General features: G+C 39.9%; 3 protein-coding genes across 10 annotated transcripts in view; all 3 read right to left on the reverse strand.

Annotated features, from left to right (window-relative positions):
- The window catches only part of ZC3H11A (zinc finger CCCH-type containing 11A), a 39,924-nt gene that overhangs the window by 19,800 nt on the left and 201 nt on the right, over positions 1-19,923 (reverse strand). For 3 of the 8 annotated variants that reach the window (XM_070497832.1, XM_044758765.2, XM_014830025.3), the window contains exons 2-4: positions 13,237-13,296; positions 5,470-5,668; positions 4,454-4,573 (exon numbers count right to left, since the gene is read on the reverse strand). In XM_070497832.1, coding sequence (XP_070353933.1) covers positions 4,454-4,573; positions 5,470-5,523 — 174 coding nt within the window. In that variant the 5' untranslated portion in view covers positions 5,524-5,668; positions 13,237-13,296. Of the gene's footprint in view, positions 1-4,453; positions 4,574-5,469; positions 5,669-8,408; positions 8,486-13,236; positions 13,572-19,923 lie in introns of those variants that run through there. The other 5 variants (XM_070497834.1, XM_070497833.1, XM_070497836.1 and 2 more) reach the window with 3 other exon arrangements.
- Positions 13,470-19,500, reverse strand: ZBED6 (zinc finger BED-type containing 6). The gene is made up of 3 exons (XM_070497831.1): positions 16,100-19,500; positions 14,639-14,692; positions 13,470-13,687 (listed from the first exon to the last, which is right to left on the reverse strand). Exons 1-2 carry the CDS (start codon positions 18,779-18,781, stop codon positions 14,651-14,653), a joined length of 2,724 nt encoding a protein of 907 aa, XP_070353932.1. The 5' UTR covers positions 18,782-19,500; the 3' UTR covers positions 13,470-13,687; positions 14,639-14,650.
- On the reverse strand, positions 14,079-14,177 carry LOC139042077 (uncharacterized). The gene has a single exon (XM_070497837.1). It carries the CDS (start codon positions 14,175-14,177, stop codon positions 14,079-14,081), a length of 99 nt encoding a protein of 32 aa, XP_070353938.1.

Here is a 19,923-nt window from a genome sequence, read left to right on the forward strand (position 1 = left end):
GAAGCAAGAAGGCAGCATGGCGCCTCGCTTGATCTCAGGCTCCACTGGGAGCGTGCGCCTCGGGCAGCTCAAAGTTTCCCATGCTCACGTCGGCAAACGACTATGAAAGCACCACAAGTATTGATTTGGGGGTCCAAATAAATTTAGCGATAAAATTTAGCAAATATGGAGCCCACAAATAATGAAAATCAACTGCCTATAGAAGGAGAATGCAGTAAAAAGGCTCCTCCCCATTCCTGTCCCCACCCTACAGTCACTGTTAAGTTTCTCCTTTATACTCCCAGAGATTTTTATAATGCATATACAAGTAAAAAACAAATATAAATTCTTTTCCCTCTTTGTCCTTACACAACTGTTAATGTATTACACACCTTATTCTCCCCCTTGCTTTTTCACTGACAATATACCCTGATCTTTCCCTATCAATTAATAAGTAGTTGCCCTTTTAAAATTTTTTTGTTGCAGGCCAGCACTTCACTGTAGTAATGTAGTAAAATACACTTTAAACGAAAGTTAGGTTGTTTCATACATTTTACTATTACAAATTATGCTACAATGAGTAATTCTGCTTACATCTCATTTCGCACACAGGAGTATACATGAGACAAAGATTTAAGAAGCATTTAGTAGTTTTTAAACATGCAGCCAAACAGGGCTCTGTGCAGAAAGGAGTTAACAGAGCAGCCCTATATCTGCTATCCTTAGATAGCGTCCTTGCTGGCATGTGGGAACTTGGCTCTTGGAATGTCCTTAGTCAATTAATTGATCACTGTGCAAACAACACAGCTTATGCTGAACACCTGGCATCCTTCTGGGAGTCTGGAGCTCTGGTATGTGTCAGATACAGAGTGCCTATGTGACCAGCCCCAGTAAAAACCTTAGATGCTGAGTCTCTAATGGGCTTCCCTGGGCAGAAGCATCCCACACATGTTGCTGCATTTTCATTGCTGGGGGAAGTGTACACTCTGTGTGACTCCTCATGGGAAGGAAAGACCATAAAGATACCCGCAGGGGATTCCTCCAGACTCTGCCTGTGTCTTTTTCTCTTATGATCAGACAGTGTATCCTCACTACATCACTGAAATAAATCTTAGCCATGAATACAACTATATGCTGAGTCCCATGAGTTCTTCTAGAGAACGTGTAAATGGAGATGTTCTCAGAGACCCTGACATACCTTTCCTTGGAGTTGTGCCAATTTACACTCTGCCAGCAATGTTACAACACGAATTTCCAAAAGCTGATTTAGGGAATTCTCTATTTGGAAGATAGGCAGCATAGAGTATAGTTAAGAAACTACCAATCTGCACCCAGACTGGAGTAGCTAACTGACCCCAAGCACAAAAATTGTATATTTAGTCTCTTTCTTCTTTCCCCACCCCCTCTCAAACAACTCAGTCTAAAGTCATTAGGTGAGGCTGAGGGAAGAGGGTATTCACAGTGGGAGAGGGAAGCGCACGTGGACCAGGGCGTAGTATTGGAGCCTGACTGAGATGAAGAAAGTGTCCACGTGACAAAGTGGAACTGGCACAGGGTGTCAGACCTATGAGGGGTGAGTAGGGCATTTGCGTAGGAGAGTGGCCTAGTGCAGTGCTGGAGCCTGAGGAGGGTGAGCAAGGCTTCTGTGCAGAAGGGATCCCAATGCAGGGTCTTCCTGAGTGGGGACCTGGTGTAGAATTGAAGAACAGGGTGAGAGTAAGAATCTCACATGGAAGGGCTGCCCAACACAGAGTATCGGAACCTAAGAGCATGAGAAGGGCATCCATGGGAGAGAAGAGGGGTTCAGAGTAGGATGTCGGGGTCCAAAGAGTAAGAAAGGAGTCCTCCCACTGGGGCAAGGGGATAGGCCTGGCAGGGGGTGTTGGAATCGAAACAAAGTGTTAAAGATGTCCCTGTGGAAGAGTAGCATTATGTGTGATGTCAGAGCCTGAGAGGAAGGAAGAGGCTGTGATACCGTATTGGTTTACACAACTAGGAGACTGATCAAATAAGTAAGACTAAGGACAATGGAAACCAAGTTTCTCACTTTCGGAGAAGAGAGTCACACGTAGAGAAAAGGAGAAGCCTAGACTAAACCCTGCAGTGCTGGTGAACTGGAGGCATCTACGTGAACTCATGATTTCAGCACATAAAGTAATAAACAATGACACAAACGTGTGTATGAATATATATGTATATACTCCCTTGTTCTGCTCACTGTGGGCCTGGAATCAGTGACACACTAGGGGCAGCCCAAATCTTATTTCTAGATACCATTCTTCACTAAAAGGAACCAGGGCTCCTTGGAGAAATGGCTGATTCCAAGGCTGGAGGAGGAAAAGTACAAGATTAGCCTGGAAAATCTACTGAGGCCAGAAAGCAAAGAGGTGCTCAAAAAATAACAGACGGGGCCAGCCCGGTGGCGCAGTGGTTAAATTCGCACGTACTGCTTTTCGGTGGCCCAGGCATCGCCAGTTCAGATCCCGGGTGCGGACATAGCACTGCTTGGCAAGCCATGCTGTGGCAGGCCTCCCACATATAAAGTAGAGGAAGATGGGCATGGATGCTAGCTCAGGGCCAGCCTTCCTCAGCAAAAAGAGGAGGACTGGCAGCAGATGTTAGCTCAGGGCTAATCTTCCTCAAAAAAAAAAAAAAAAAAAAAGACAAATATCAAAAGGACAGAAAAACTAGCTTGGAGGGCTCTTGCTGGCCAAATCTGGGTCAATTTGAACGCAAAAAATAATGATAGTAATGGGGTACAACAGATTGAATAAAATAGGAAAACATGAGTTCACACAAATCCAAATAAATAACTGGAAAAAAATTGAAAGTATGATGAGAAATGAAATAATTTTACAGGGTCTCAAAGTAAGTCTCCACCAAATACTTTATTAATTACAAAAAGAATAACTTTCTAGTGAAGGAACCTGGTAGATATCACCTTAATGAAGTGATTAAAGTTAACATCTCCAGTAAACGAATAATTAAAATTGTATGCCACCTAATGGTACGTAATGAGGAAAATATCACCTCTGAGATAATCCTGCCAAAGACACACAACCTGAATTTACTAATGAGGAAGTATCAAATGCAAATTGAGGGATATTCCACAAAATACCTGACCTATAACTACCAAAAGTGTCAATGCCAGCAAAACTGTTTTAGACTGAAGGAGACTGGAGAGTCCCGACAACTACATCCAACACTCGATTCTGGACTTGCTCCTTCTGCAATAAAGGACATTACTAGTACAACAGCAAAATTTGAATGGGATCTGAGGATTAAATGAAGGTAATACACCAATGTTAATTTTCTAATTTTGATGGTTGTATTATGATTATGCAACAGAACGTCCTCCTTGTTTGCAGGAAATACTCATTACAGTATTTGAAGGTGATAGTCAATGTCAGTAATTTACTCCTAAATGGCTTAGAAAAATAAGTTTTATACTGTATTTGCAACTTTTCTCTAAGTTTGAGATTATTTTAAAATAAAGAAATACAAATACTCTCCAAATATACATATATAATTTTTACACTTTAGATATATTACCAAACTACCTTCCAGAAAAATGATACCAATTCATACTCCATAACATCTAGATATCAAGCATTACAAGAATGACAGAAATTTCACTAGATCATTAAAAAAAAATTTAACCCACATGTTATATAAAACGTCATTTTCTCCCACACTGAGATATCACCTTGCACCCATTAGGATGGCTATAATCCCAAGACAAAAACTAATAAATGTTGGAGAGGGTGTGGAGAAAAGGGAACTCTCATACAGGGCTGGTGGGGATGCAAACTGGTGCAGCCACTATGGAACACAGTATGGAGATTCCTCAAAAAATTAAACATAGGAATACCATGCGACCCAGCTATCCTGCTACTGGGTATGTATCCAAAGAACTTGAAATCAACAATTCAGAGACTTATGCACCCCTATGTTCACTGAAGCATTATTCACAATAGCCAAGATCATGAAAGCAACCCAAGTGCCCATCCGTGGTATATATATACAATGGAATACTACTCAGCCATAAAAAAGAGAATTGTCCCATTCACAACAACATGGATGGACCTTGAGGGAACTATATTAAGCGAAATAAGCCAGATAGAGAAAGACAAAGACTGTATAATTTCACTCATATGTGGAAGATAAACTAACACACAAAGAGGTTAGTGGTTACCGGAAGGGTTACATTAGTGGTTACCAGAGGGGAATGGGGTGGGTAAGTGGGCATAAGGGATAAAGGGGCACATTTATATAGTGACTGACAAATGATAATGTACAAATGAAATTTCACAACGTTATAATTTTATAACATTTATAATTTTGTTTATTACGACCTTAATAAAATAATTTTTTTAAAAAAACCTGAAACCAAAAAACTTTTAAGAAGTCACTGTCCGTTTTTAATTTGCCCATGACACCAGACTACTTATCATAATACAAATTGAAAACTTACATCAATCTCCATGTGCCGAAACCTGCACACCTGTCGAAAACAGCGCCCTTCTTGCCATAATGTGCAAACAGTTTCATTTCCTAGTGCAGCTTCACAGTGCCGAAATGGACAGCTGTCACCCTGTAAACAAACAGAATAATACAGAAAAGAACTGTGGTACCGAAGTAGATCCCAGGTAAAATGCTCACTATTAAGAGTTTCCTGGCATCTAGACAAACACAAAAGGGTAAGGAGAGACAGGCAAGGTAGGAAATAACGAGATCGGATGACAAGAACAATCTGAGGTCAACAAATTTATTATTTCCTACAACTTATTCCTTGACAGTACCCTTCACCTGATATGACAACATGAGTGACACAAGCTGAGAGATGGGGTTGAAAAAGACAAATGGGAATATTAGGTGCTATTTAAAAATAAGTTTTACAAAAAAAAAAATGTTTTACAGTTCACCTTCAAAACTGTTTCACACATTCCAACTTGAATAACTAACTTTTGACAGAAAATCAGAAAGTAAGTTAACAGATGAGGATTTAAGTATAATTCCATGTTGACTGTATACTTTATACAATGGTAACAATCTGAAACAAAATTCTGTTGTGCAAACTGCTATATAAGATCAGAGCTTTGCTCAAAACTGCTAATTTTAAACATAGTACCAAGATGACTTAAGAAAAGTTTTTCTAACAAAATAGACATTTATAGAATTAGTCATAAACTAACAACAGAAAACAGCAGACAGATCTAAATGGAGCTGCAGAAGAATCAAGAAGAAAAACAGGAAGTTTTGACAAAGAAAAAGCTACAAAAAGTAGATGAGAAAGATGGCTTCAGCACTCAGCAGGAAATCTGAAGAAAGAAGTCACTTCCAACCCACGACAGTTTCTAGAAGTGCAATACAACCCAGTGACTCAGGAGCAAAACAAACCATAACAACAATTTAGTATTTTGGGAAAATTTTATCAAATTTTATTAGGGAAATCATAGAAAGAACTGATTTAGAGATGCCAATTCTTACTTTGGTACACGTAGAATAGAAAAAAAAATAGCAGTCTTCTCCTTGATTAGACATGCTGGCTAGATCCTTGGAACAGAAGGGGCTTCTTGAAAACAAGCCACTGCTTCCTCAAGGCGAGGACAAGCTCCAAGTCCTCTTGAAATGAGTTTAATCTTCCAAATGACAACTCAATCACAGAAATCGTCTTTCAAGTGTAATCCTAAAATGAGAAGACAATGAATTAAAGTATTTCACGTAAATTCTTCCAATTTTCTCCTCCAAATCACCTTGACTAATGAGATCACATTGTTAAAACCAAATTTTAATATTAATACATCCTTGCCTATACAGAGCCTTGTAAACATTGATTCATATTTCATTCTTATGTGAAGATTGTGCATATTCATCAATGTGAATTTTTTTTTTTTTTTAAGGAAGACTGGCCCTGAGCTAACATCCATGCCCATCTTCCTCCACTTCATATGTGGGACGCCTACCACAGAATGGCTTGCCAAGCTGTGCCATGTCCACACCCAGGATCCAAACCAGTGAATCCCAGGGCGCCAAAGGGGAACGTGCAAACTTAACCGCTGCGCCACTGGGCCTGCCTGTACAATGTGAAATTTTTGTTAAGGACAGCCACTCCCTTCTTTCTTTTGTTATTCTCCATGATGCTTGTTATACTGCTTCAGCATACAATTACATAAGCATTGCTAACTCAACAAATGATCTACATTTTAGATTAATAGGATTTAGATTATTTAAGACATTTTTCATCTGATAAAAGTTCCAATATTTTCACAAGCATTTCTGTTATTTTCAAAAGCACATAAGTAGGTGGGAAAAATTGTCTTACTAGAATAACAGGTGAAACAATTACCCCTGAAAACACCTGCAGAGCTAGCTTATATAATGATGACAGCCAAAGAGCTGCACACCAACGTACAAACAAGGAGGAAAAGAAGTCCTTGGGGCTCTTCCATAAAATAGTGCTTACACAAAAGAACCAACACTCCCTCCCTCTCCCCAGTCCCTGTCATAGCCGGGCCCCCATACTAAAGTGTTCAAGAAAGCTTCTATAAAATCGAAAACCTGGGGCCGGCCCGGTGGTACAGCGGTTAAGTGCACACGTTCTGCTTCTCAGTGGCCCGGGGTTCGCCGGTTTGGATCCCGGGTGCAGACACAGCACCGCTTGGCAAGCCATGCTGTGGTAGGTGTCCCACATATAAAGTAGAGGAAGATGGGCATGGAAGTTAGTTCAGGGCCAGTCTTCCTCAGCAAAAAAGAGGAGGATTGGCAGTAGTTAGCTCAGGGCTAATCTTCCTCAAAAAAAACAAAAACAAAAGTGAAAACCTATGACCAGAGCACACGTCAAAATCTGGAAGGGGTTTCTACAAACTTCTACACCAGAAGATCAGGTTTCAGAAACCCTGATCTACAACTTGAAATGAATTAAATCAAATTCAATCCTATCTCCCACTGAAATACCTAATCCAAGAATAGCAGGCCATGATAAAAACCAGTCTTGAAGTCAGCAACCTAGGTTAGGAATGAGAATCTGCCACTAGGGGCTGGCCCCATGGCCGAGTGGTTAAGTTCACAGGCTCCGCTTTGGCAGCCCAGGGTTTCGCTAGTTTGAATCCTGGGCGTGGACATGGCACCACTCATCAGGCTATGCTGAGGCGGCATCCCACATGCCACAACTAGAAGGACCCACAACTAAAAATACACAACTATGTACCGGGGGGATTTGGGGAGAAAAAGGAAAAATAAAATCTTTAAAGTTAAAAAAAATTTTTAAAAAAGAGTCTGCCATGAAACATATACTAAAACCCTTAAAGTCTACATACTCTTTGACTCATGATTCCATTTCTAGAATTTATCCTAAGGTGATCAACAAATATGCAAGGTAATAATAAGACAGAAATACATAAGAAATGTATAAGAAAGTTCATCACCATCTTGCCTCTAATAGTGAAACTTAACGTTCAAAAACTGGAGTCTGTTTAAAAAAATTATGGTGCTTCCATGTAATGTGACAATATGCAGCCCATTACAGATTTTGGTACTGGAAAAGTGGGGTGCTGCTGTAAAAAATGCCTAAAAGGTGGACGTACCTTTGAAATTGGGTTATGGGTAGAGGGTAGAAGAGTTTTGAGGCATTTGATTAAAAAAGGCTTAGAAGAAACTGCTGCTAGGATTATAAACACTAAAAGGTTCAGATGGTTTCAGGTGGAGATGAGGAAGATGTTATTGCAGAGTGGAGGAAAGGTAATTCTTGTTATAAAGAGGCAGAGAACTTGGCTGAATTGTGTTCTGCTGAGTGGAACACAGAACTTGCAAGTGATGAACTTGGATATGGAGCTGAGCAGATTTCTAAGCAAAGTGTAGAAGATATAGCCTGGCTTCTTCTTGCTGCTTATAGCAAAACACAAGAGGAAAGAGATACACTGAAGAAGGAACTACTAAGCAGATAGGAACCAGAAGATTTGGAAAACTCTCAGCCTATCCATACTGCAAAAAATGAGCAAGTGTGCTCCAGAGAGAACACCACGTGTGTAGTTGGACAACAGTATGCTGATGACATCAGCTGTGTGACTTGTAGATCTAATCCACCACCACAGCAGAAATGCTGCCAGCTTGGACTGAAGGGGACACACATGCACAAGGGGCAGATGGTGTGGAGACACACAGGGAGAAGAGGGCCATGCGACTAGGGTGATGCAACTATAAACCAAGAAACGCCAACAACTGCCAGCAAACACCAGAAGCCAGAAGAGGCAAGGAAAAATCATTCCCCTATGGGCTTCAGAGAGAGCATAATGTTGCCAACACCGTTTCAGACTTACAGTCCCCAAAACAGGGAGATGATAAACTTCGGTTGTTTCCAGCCACCCGGTTTGTGGGGCTTTGTACGGCAGCCCTAGGAAACTTACAGATTACAAACACAGTCAACTGACCTTCGACAAAAGGCAGAGGCAATTTCAGTGAGGACAGGATACTCCTCTCGATAAATGATGCTGGAACAACTAGACATCTGCATGCAAAAAAAATATATCTAGACCCAGACTTTACATCTTTTATAAAAATTAAAATGGATCATAGATTTAAATATAAAATGTAAAACTGTAAAACTCCTAGAAGATAACATAGGAGAAAATCCAGGTGACTCTGGGTCTGGCGATAACTTTTTAGATACAACAACAAAAGCACAATCCATAAAAGAAAATGATAGGGGCCGGACTGGGTGGCGCAGCGGTTAAGTGTGCACATTCCGCTTCGGCGGCCTGGGGTTTGCCGGTTTTGCAGGGCACCACTTGGCAAGCCATGCTTGGGTTGGCGTCCCACATAGAAAGTAGAGGAAGATGGGCACGGATGTTAGCTCAGGGCCAGTCTTCCTCAAAAAAAGAAAAGAGAAGAAAAGACTAATAAGTTGGACTTCATTAAAATGAAAGACTTCCACTATGTGAAAGCACTGTTAAGATAATAAAAAGACAAGTCACAGACTGAGAGAAAATCACTACAAAATACATAACTGATAAAGGACTGGTATGAAAAATACACAAACAAAACTTTAAACAGTAAGAAAACAAACCAATTAAAAAATGGGCAAAAGATCTAAACAGACACCTCACTAAAAAAGATATACAAATGAAAACTAAACATATGAAAAGATACTCAACATCATACATCATTAGGGAAGTGCAAATTCCTTTTACAATGGCTAAAATCCAAAACAATGACATCACCAAACACTGGTGCGGATGTGGAGCAACAGGAAGAAGTCTGGAAGAACACAGACTAAAAGGTTAGCAGAAGTTACCGCTGGGGTGGTAGGACTATGTAGGTAGCTATTTATTATTTTGTTTTATGCTCAGAATAACACTAAATTTTCTAATATGATGCAATACGCATAATAAAAATTTTAAGTCTGCCTTAAATTGTGACCATCACTGATCCACTACAGAATGGGACAAGGTTTGGACCTTCAATAACACAACACCAATCCACCGGCAGGATTCTCCTGACCCCAAACCCAGGGAGTACATTCTGCCTTGTAGGATACACCAAAAGGTAATTTTAAAAGCCAAATCAATGGAATCAAGTCTCTAAGGGATATTCAAATAATTATAACGGTATATATGCAAAAAGGACAAGTATTAATCAGATGCAAATGAAAAAGGTTTCCACACAGAAAATTTTAGAAAGAAAAAAAGGTTTGGATGTCAATTTCATTCCAACATCCCAAAGACCATATATGAATCTGTTGCTGGTTTCGGGATGACCCCCAACATACTGATCAAACAACAAAATGGTACTTGTTAAATAGGAACAAAATAGCATGAACTGCATGTTTTCTCCCCCCAATTTTTTCAAATTAGGCTCTGCAAAACTCCCTCAGTGGCAGGCAGGGCATAGAGAGACAGAATCTTGAGTAGATGGGCACTCCCTTACTAATGTTTCAACAGAACAGCTTCTTCATATATTTATTTTACACAGTGTGCTTTTTATTAACTTTCAATAGTGGGGAGAAAAAAGGTTTAATTGCTGCTCAAGAAAATGGCAAGAAAAAAGAAATTTAAAGATAAAAAATTGACAGTAATTACTACTACCCCAAGCAAAAACCCAATACCAAGATGCATAATGTTTTCTTAAGTTTTAAAAGGAAAAAAGAAAAAAAAAGTATCCAGGATGCCAAGAAAAATCTGATTACTGTTCAACAGAAAAGAACTGTTCGAAAAGAGGCGGCCAAGATGATAAGTGGCCTTCCACCATGCCACCCCTGAACTAATGTGGGGAAAAGGAGAAATTCTTTTAAAATCCTCATGCTTTCAGATTTTTTTTTTTTGCAGGGAAAGATTTGCCCTGAGCTAACATCTATTGCCAATCTTCCTCTTTTTTCCCCCCTTCCCAAAGTCCCAGTGCATTGCTGTACATCCTAGTTGTAAGTCCTTCTAGTTCTGCTATGTGAGCCGCCACAGCATGGCAACTGACAGACAGGGGGTGTGGCTCCTCACCCAAGAAACCAACCTGGGCCGCCAAAACACTGAGAGTGCCAAACTGTAACCACTAGGCATCCGGGCTGGCTCTCTCAGCAAGTTTTAAAGCATACGGCTTGATACGAATGAATACATTGCTAGAAAAAGTGTGGGAACAAGAAAAAGCTTAAAAAATATAAAAATTCCGATTTCTAGCCTCCTCCCCACAAAGGATATTTCAACAGAAGAACAGATAACAGAATAAACACTGACGAAAAATGCAATAACTGAATTATAGGATATCACTGTCCGAACATCTCCCAGAAGGCAAAAAGATGTCAAAATGAAAGAAAAGGTATGTAAGGTGGAAATAATTCCAGAAGATTCAACTTCTACACAATGAAAATTCTAAAAGGAAGGAAGAGAACAGGTAGAATAACAAAATAACAATACAAGAAAATTTCCCTAAAGTGGATGAACTTGAGTCTTTATATTAAAAGGGACTCATCAAACGCCAGGCAGAAGTTTTAAGACACCTCTACTCTACCATAAATATGGTAAAATTTTGAATTCCAAGGGTAAAGACAGAATCATACAGACTTCTAGGAAAACACAGACTGATGACAAAGGAAAGAAAATCAGACGTGACATTTGACTTCTCATCTGAATCTCTACATGCCAAAAGACAATGCATCCAAAATTTAAAGGAGAAGTTATGACCTTAGAATTAGCCTTTCAAACTACATTTCAAGGATATCTCAGCACTTGGAAGAAGTTTTTAGACATGAAAAGTCTCAAAAAGTATACTATGTACTCCACGTATTCTTCAAAAAATCACACAAGTATTCTAACTTGGAAAAAGAACTCAATAAAAGTAGAAGAACAAAACCATGTCATAGCACTATTCCACTGCTTTTTTAAAAAGTTTCAAACAACTGCTTTATACATGATTTATGATACAGCTGATAAAACCTAAATAAAACAAACTGAACCACAGCAGATTAAAAGAGTAACACACGATCAAAAAAAAGGTTTATTCCAGGACTAAGCAGGATTTAACATAAGGAAATTCATTACATTAATAGAGTAAAGGGGGGTAAAAACAAAAACAAAAACTCTGTGGTATCTTAAGATTTCAAAAAGCAAAAAATGGTAAAAAGAAAAAAGGATTTAAAATGGTATTTTTTTAAAGTTAAAATGGCTTTAAAAAAGAGGCGAAAATGCAACATCTTCCTGATAAAACTGTTAGTAAATTACAAGGAACCTCCTTAGCATAAATGCACTGACTCACTAGTGGTAAGCCCACCAAAGCAAACAAAGAATGAACAGCATCTGCTCTATTATCCAACACTGTTCCAGAGAGCCCAGCATACACAACAAGGGGAAAAAAGGTTCAAAGACTAGAAAGGATGAGGCAAAACGTTTAGTATCTGCAGATCACATGCCTGCAAACCAGAAAACCTAACAATCAACTAAAAAATATTTAATAAGAAAATAGAAAAAAACAGTAAATGCCTTATATGCCAGCAGCAATCATTCAGATGACAGAGTCTCATTCACAATAAAACTAGAAGATATATAGACAGAAAATGAAGAAGTGTATAAGACTCACATTAAATTAAAAACAAAACCAAAAAACTATAAAACTACTAAGGCATAGAAGACCTGGATAATGGAGAAATAATGGAGTAGACGCTTAAAGGAGTTTACTTCTCCCCGCAAAACTGTACACACTGAATGCAATTCAGGTCGAAATCTCAATGAGTATTATTACTGGAACTTGAGAGACTGTAAAATCATATAGAATAACTGAGGAAAATAAAAAAATTTTTTTTTAACATTTTATTTTTCCTTTTTCTCCCCAAAGCCCCCCGGTACATAGTTGTATATAATTTAGTTATGGGTTCTTCCAGCTGTGGCAAGTGGGACGCCGCCTCAGCATGGCCCGACGAACGGCGCTATGTCAGCACCCAGGATTCGAACTGGTGAAACCCTGGGCCACCGCAGCGGAGCACGCAAACTTAACCACTCGGCCACGGGCCTGGCCCCAGAAAATCTTTAAAAAGAATGAGAGGCCTGCTCTACCTGATATTACAGTAGACATGAAACATAATATTTAAATGTTATAATGGCAAATGAATGAGTAAAAGATGAACAGAATTCAAGCAAGTCCATGAATAAATGCAATTTATGAAAAAAGTGGCACTTGAAATTAACAAAAAATTGGCCACCCAGTTGAAAAAAAATTCTATTTCATGCGAAAAGGTTCCAGGGGAATAGAAGCAAGGATAGCGAAGAGGCTTTAGCTAATTAAAGCACTATACTAAGAAAGATTCTGAATTTATAATCGCACTCAGCAAAAACACAAGCAGTACTTGACAACGTCTACAGTGCTTATGGGAGGAAGAAAGGCAATGCCATATAACCACAATCTCTAGATTACATTTTTTAATATAAAAATATAACCACTCAAGTATTGGGAAAAAACTTATGTTTTTTTATAAGTTCTGGGTGAAAAAAACCTTTGGACAGGAACTACGTCCTGATAAACTATTATAACAGTGCTTTTCTCTGAGATGAAATTACAGGGCGATTTCACCTTGGCTATATCATTTCCACCTTTTTAACAATGTGCATGTGTTGTCAAAAATAGGGGTTTCCATCCAAAAACCAAAAGCTTGTAAACAATTATAAGAAAAAATGTCTTGACAATGTCTTTCTAATTTCTTACTGATCCAGGAATATTATTATGCCTTAAATTACAAAAAGGTTCACTCCTTTAATGAGAAAAGACCATTTCCACACTTACATGAGATGGTTGCTCTCAACAGGAACATCTGTGTCTTCACTGAGTTCCAATCTATTACGCCTGTAGGTCGAACCAACACTCAATCCATGAATTAATAATAATGAGGCCGAAAGAACTTTCCTCCTCACATTGCCAAGGAAACCTCTCAGCCACAATTCAAACACAGGACGTGTTTTTAAAACATCTCCCAACTACTGAGAGATTAAGTCCATTCGAATAACCTTTGCCAGACTGGAGACAGCTAGAGTCAGTTATCTCCTCAAAAACAAAAACAAAAACAAAAACAAAAAGAGTTCATTTAAAGATGAACTTGAGATTCAAAGGATTATTTAAAAAAAAAATCCATCTTCCATAGCTGAACAATATAATTTCAAAAGAAAAAAGAAAAAAAAAATAAAAAGAACACCAAAATTCAGTAAGATCCAATTTCTGGTCTTCAAGATTTCTTCACCTATTAAGAAAAAAACAGAAACCTTCCCCCATCTTTATTATCTGTATAATAAAAGCATACTTGTATGTAAAAACATAAAGTGTTTTATGTATGTAATATACATATACATATATACTAACTGGCTTATACACACACAAACATATACACAAATGTGTAGAAATAAAACATTTGGGTAAGTTTTCCCTTTTAAAATGCACTACAAATGCCTTTAAATTTGGGTTCATTATAAAAATAGTGAACTTACTCTTATACCAAAGTATCATGAAGTACGTTAATATGTCACACTGAATTTTGCCCAGCCCGCAAAATTGAGATGAAGGGAAATCCTTACACATATATCAATGTGTATAATCTGGACGTATGCACATCATCATCCTCATCTTTATCATCTTCAGGGAGTGTTTAACCAGAAAAGATAGAAACGTATAGTTACAGAGTAACTACAGAGTGGTGCAGCAAGCTGTAGAAGGCAGAGCAGCATAAGAGCCATCCTGAACTGGCACTGTCAAAGTACAGAAGGCTTCTATATAAGGGAAGACTTTTTCTTCTTTTATAGAAACACCAGTGTCACTGGCATGACATTCAATATTGACCCTGCAAAGGCTTGCTTATGCAGCCTGGCTTCAAATTCTTTACTAGTGATGGCTACAACTAAAGACTTTGTAATTATCTATTTACTCCAGTTAGTAAAAGGGTAAACTTTTGGAGTTGCAATTTCATTTCACAATGGTACATTTACCATTTAAGAAATTCAAAAAAAACAAAAAACAAAAACAAAAAACGATTTTGATACATAGAAATGAGTTCTAAATTTTGAAACCAGCCCAGTAACAAAGCAATTTGATTCTCACGTAATAAATACTACATAATTTCTAGGCTAAATCTTGCCAAATACTATCCAAGACAAAACTAAAATCAAAACTTAAAAAAAAGTGGACACCTTTTACTCACACTTAATACTAGTCAATTTTCCAGGAAATTTTTGGGCAGGGAATATCCCCAAATCTAAAATGAAAAAAAGGAAAAATTGGGATCTTATATTAGTTATTCAATCTGAAACTTTTAATAGACTTTTACTAAAAGTCATCATTTTCTGGCCTCCCACTCAATCACAGAAACATACTTTCAGAGTGGAAAGGGACCTTAAAGATCACTGAGATCAATTCTTTCATTTTAACCAGTGAGGCAATGATTCCTAACACATGAAAATACTGACTGCTTATTTTTAATTAAGAATAGAGGCCAAGATAATCTCATAGTTAAGAATATGGTATTATGGATGATTCAGTATATATTTTTAAAGACATTTAAGATCACTTTAAATTACAGAAACATTCTTTGGGAAATGGATGCTGGGTTTGTCAAAGTACGCTCACGGCGCTTTCATTCCAATTCCTGTTCAATCTTTTTTTTGTAAACTTCTTATGTCATTTACCCATAAATTGTATAAAAGTACCTAGACAATCTTAATTTTACTGTTTTTACACTATTTTATAAAGGTTAAAAAAGGCAATTCAAAGACTAAAAGTAGTTTTTTCCTAATTGTTTTCTAATGTTTCCCTCCTACACAGATCCAATCCTAAATATAAAGGGTAACTCTATCACACTAAGTTGAAATTATAAAGCTGACCAGTATGAGGAGGCAATTAGAAATTTCCAAATATAAAACAATTTTGTGAGTTTTGTTTTTATCAAGCTGTAGGTACGAATCAGGATTTTTGAAGAAATAGAAAAATCGGTGGGGGGGGGGCGATACCAGCTTAGTATGCTTTTTCAGAGCAATCAAACTTTCCATGTTGGGAGAAATTTTTACTTAGAATCAATCATTAGTTCAATCTACCAGCCTAAGGCCTTTCAATGCTGCACTATATTTTTTATTTAAAAAATATGTTTGCTTTCTCAATTAGTATAAACAAAACTTCAAGTGACAGACACACTGAGTTACTACTGTGAAATCTTTAAAGTTAATCTTCACTTTGTCAACATTATATTACCTCTGAGGAATTTCCAGCCCTTTTTGTGTTTTCAGGTTTCCCCAGATTTGTATATAAAGAATAATCAGTATAACTATATATAACAACTATAGCTATTAGGATACAGTAACATAGCAATAAGCTGCCCATTTTAAATGGAGAAAGGAAAAAGAAATTAGGATACTATTTCTTTTTCATTGCTTTGAACAACTTCATTCTCAGGATCCCACCTCAGAACCAATGCAGAATAATCATAGTTAACATTTTCCAAGTTCATTTTCAGAAACATCAGCTGTTCTATATTGTCAAAGTCCAGGCTCATGATCTGCTTTGGATGAAAGTGGCTATTTGCAGTAAAGATACATTCAGATTGCCAACTACACATGGGGCAGCTTAAATACTGAATGGCAACTTGGGTCAAAGCTGGCCACATGCTCACCTTCCTCTGCCAGTAAATCAAAGGGTCATCACCTCCTGAGATCTCTGGACACTTCTCTTTGAAGTATTCATCCACTACGGCTATTGCAGAAGGAAACATGAAGCTTTTGCCTCCAATGGCAACACTATGTGCAGCTGAGCTATCAAGAGACCCTGAACTGCAGGTGCCGTCTCTTACAGACGAGGTAAATGAATCAACTCCTACTGCAGCCGAGGAACCAGAAGCTTCTGAAGTTGTAACATGGCAGACCTCGGGTGAAGATTCCATATAACTACAAACTTCTTCTGCAAGGATCTGCTTGTAAGTTTCTAAATCAGCACCTTGAGGGAAAAAGTCTTCCAAACTATTCTTAAAGCAAGGATCTAACAAAGCAGCCAAGATACAGGGCTTGGATTTGAGCATGGCACTTAGTAGGGTGTCAGTTTCAAGCTTCAGAGATAAACTGTCCACCAGATTGAGGGCCTGAGTAATACCCCTGACTTGAAAATCTTCTCTGAGTTTCTGCAGGGAAAGGAGTAGATGATGGATTAGGGGCAGCACCTGATTCAATCCTGTGGTCTTCACACTCACTTTCTGGGTGGCCTCTTCAAATGGTTTAAGAATATCACAAACATAAGTCATTAGAGTCCACTGAAGGGAGGTGAGCACAACTCCACTGGCTCTACCAAGACTATGGTGAACTGAATAGCAATGCTCCAAGAGCCATTTTAACATATAAAAGGTAGAAATCCAATGGCCCGTTTCATCTTGCTTCAAATTCTTCCATGGAAGTTGGTGATCATTTTGGAACTCTTGCAGTATCTGACGGGCCTTGACTGAATGACTAAAATGATGACAAGTCTTCCTAGCAGCCACTAACATATTTTCAATGCTTTTGTGCTCACAGAAAAAGTCCTGAATGACTATATTTAAACAATGCAGGAAGCACGGCACGTGGGTAAAACCGCCATCTTTGATTGCATGTACCACATTAGAGGAATTGTCAGAAACAATAAAGCTAGGGATGAGGAAATTAGGAGAAAGCCACAGACCAATCTGGTCATTTAATTCTTGTAAAATGTTGGTTATCAAACAGTCTTTGGCCAAACCTGTTACACAAAGCACTGCCCACTTTCTAAAATTAGGGATCCTACCATTATTGGAAGAAGGTACAGTTTCCAAAGAGACCCAGTGTACAGTCACAACGAAATAATCAGTGAAGGGGTCATGGGTCCATATGTCCACAGTCAGGTGGATCTTTTGGCTTTGAACGTTCTCCAAAGTTAAGAAAATTTTTTCTCTGACCCAATCATATAATTGAGGTACAGCCTTAGTGAAAAAGTAAGTCTCAGATGGTAACCTATAGTCAGGGGCCACAATCTGCATGAACCTCTGAAAGGCTGGAGTTGAGAAGTAGTTGTAAGGATGCATATCCTCCACGATCATTTGAATAACTGCCTGACTTATTTGACATGAGATTGAATTTTCACAATATGTTGTTTCTCTCTCCTGTGCAGGCATTACCGTGTCTTGCTCTGCAACAGGACTAGGACTCTCACATCTTCTATTTTCAACCTCTAACACAGGAGGTTCATCTGAATTACAGTCACTGAGGTCCTCAGCTGTTAAATCTCGGCTGCCTGCAGACTTCTCTCCATGCAAAGCATCGCTCAAGAGATCACTTCTCTCGGTCTCAGGCTCATCTAACCCATTTCCAACCGCACCACTGTCTTTGTTGGCAACAGCCCAATGGATGGGATGAGTGGCCTGCAGGTGTCGTTGAAGTGTTGAAGTTCCTAAGTGAGAACCGGGCCTACCCCGGCTCACACTTCTTTTACATATATTACACACAGCTCTTGAGATGTGCTGAGGATCAGTATAAAAAAAATTCCAAACTGCAGATGTCTTGGCTCTTGTTCCAGGAATTAAGGCATGCTTGACAATGTTACTTTTGATGAGAAATCTCCCTCTTTCTGCCCTCAGGGCATCAGATACTGATTTATCTCCTTTCTTACCCATTCTATTATCATCTAATGGATCTGTTGGAATATATTCAAAGCTTCCGCTGCTTCCAGCAGAAGAGGGAGATAGAGGTACATCCAAAGGAAAATCCTCCTCCCCACCAGCGACTCCGAATTTGTTGGCCCTAGTCCAGTGAGGTGAATGTCTCGCCTGCAGATGTCGCTGAAGGGTAGACGTCCCAAGATGGCTGCCTGGTTTGCCCCTGCTAACACTTTTTTCACAGAGGTTACAAATAGCCCGCCAGGTGTACTGCGGGTCAACATGAAAGAAGTGCCACACAATGGAAGTCTTGGCTCTGGTACTAGGTAGGTAGATCTGTTTTTCTATATTGCTCTCAAAAAGACTTTCCTCATCCTGCTCAGGAGTAGTGGAAGCTAACAAAGCAGGGGCATCTGCAACAGGCCTCCCAGATGCCAAATCCTTGCCAAACTTTTTCGCAAGAATCAGTTTTTTTCGTCGCCTTTTCCCCTTAAGTCGCAAACCCTTCTTCCTTTTCTTTTTAGCAGGCAATCTGGCCTCTTTATCCATTCCTTCTGCCACCATCTTTCCCTCTACCACATCTTCTTCATCTGTATTAGAATTAATAGGAACACATCCCAGAATCCCGGCACTACTAAAAGCGCTGCATCTCCTGCTAGGAGAGAGCGAGGACACTGCCACACTTAAGGTACATATACTCATTCTCTTTAGGGCTCCAAAGTTCGTACCAAAATCTGTTAGCGGGTTTATTGCTCAAGCAGAAATACAGCTGTTCCTCTGGATTTGCATTACCTTTTCTCCGATTTCTACGGGGAGTCAAATTCCCTGTGGACCAAGGATTTCCAAGCCAGGTTATTTCTGGAGAAAAAGTGACAGCAATGAAGAACATTCCCAAACTCTTTTTTAGAGGGCTTTAAAATCCCTTCCAACTTTCCGAGTTCTGAATTCAAACAGTCCAATCGCCTACACATCATAGAAAAAAGCACCGAGGCCACTTTCCCAGAGTCACAGAGCTGGTCCGCGGGAGCTAGTGGCCAGGTCTTCCAGATCGCGGGCCATGTTCTTTCTGATCCATCAAGAACCACGTCTGCTTGAAATGCCTTCAGCTTTTAAAATACGTATTTTTATGACGCCTCATGATAACAACATCGATTTCCCTTAACTCTGAAATTAATTATTTTCAGGAAATTTCATTTAAACAAAAACATAGTGCATCATTCGACATTCATCATTTAGGACTGTGATTTGCCAATACAACCCAAAAAGTCAACTCTGGAAAGCTGAATCAGACTCCACATACTGGTCATTAGCAGCAGGCGCTAGCTGAGCCCTTTCCGCTCTAACTAAAAGGACTGCGATTTTTACACGCGGGTGGCTAAAAAGACGCTTCGAGAGTGAAACTAAAAAACAAGGACACACGCTGCATCTCCGATCCACCGTTTGGATCAGGAGTTAAGCCCGCTTTCGTTCCCAGACGTTTTGAGGCCGAGGAGCTCCGCGGCCTCCGCGCGGGCCGCGCCGGGAGTGGAGGCCGCGCCGGGGGCGGAGGCCGCGCCGGGGCCGGAGGCTGCGCCGGGGGCGGAGGCCGCGCCGGGGCGGTGGCGAGGGCGGGCCGGGCCGCCGAGGAGCCGAGGACGAGCGGGGGCGGCGGGGCGGCTCCGGCGCTCGGCTCGGCGCGGGCCCCCAGCACCACGGCGCCGGCTCCCGGGAGCCGACGCGGAGAACCGCCCGCGCCCAGGCCGCGAAGGGAGGGGCGGCGCGGCGGGCCCCGGGGCCGCTCGACTCCCCGGGCTGGGCCGCACCCGGGCGAGGGGAGGCCGCGGCCACTCCCCTCGCCCTCTCGC

Source organism: Equus asinus, chromosome 25, assembly GCF_041296235.1.
Source record: "Equus asinus isolate D_3611 breed Donkey chromosome 25, EquAss-T2T_v2, whole genome shotgun sequence".
Taxonomy (NCBI): domain Eukaryota; kingdom Metazoa; phylum Chordata; class Mammalia; order Perissodactyla; family Equidae; genus Equus; species Equus asinus.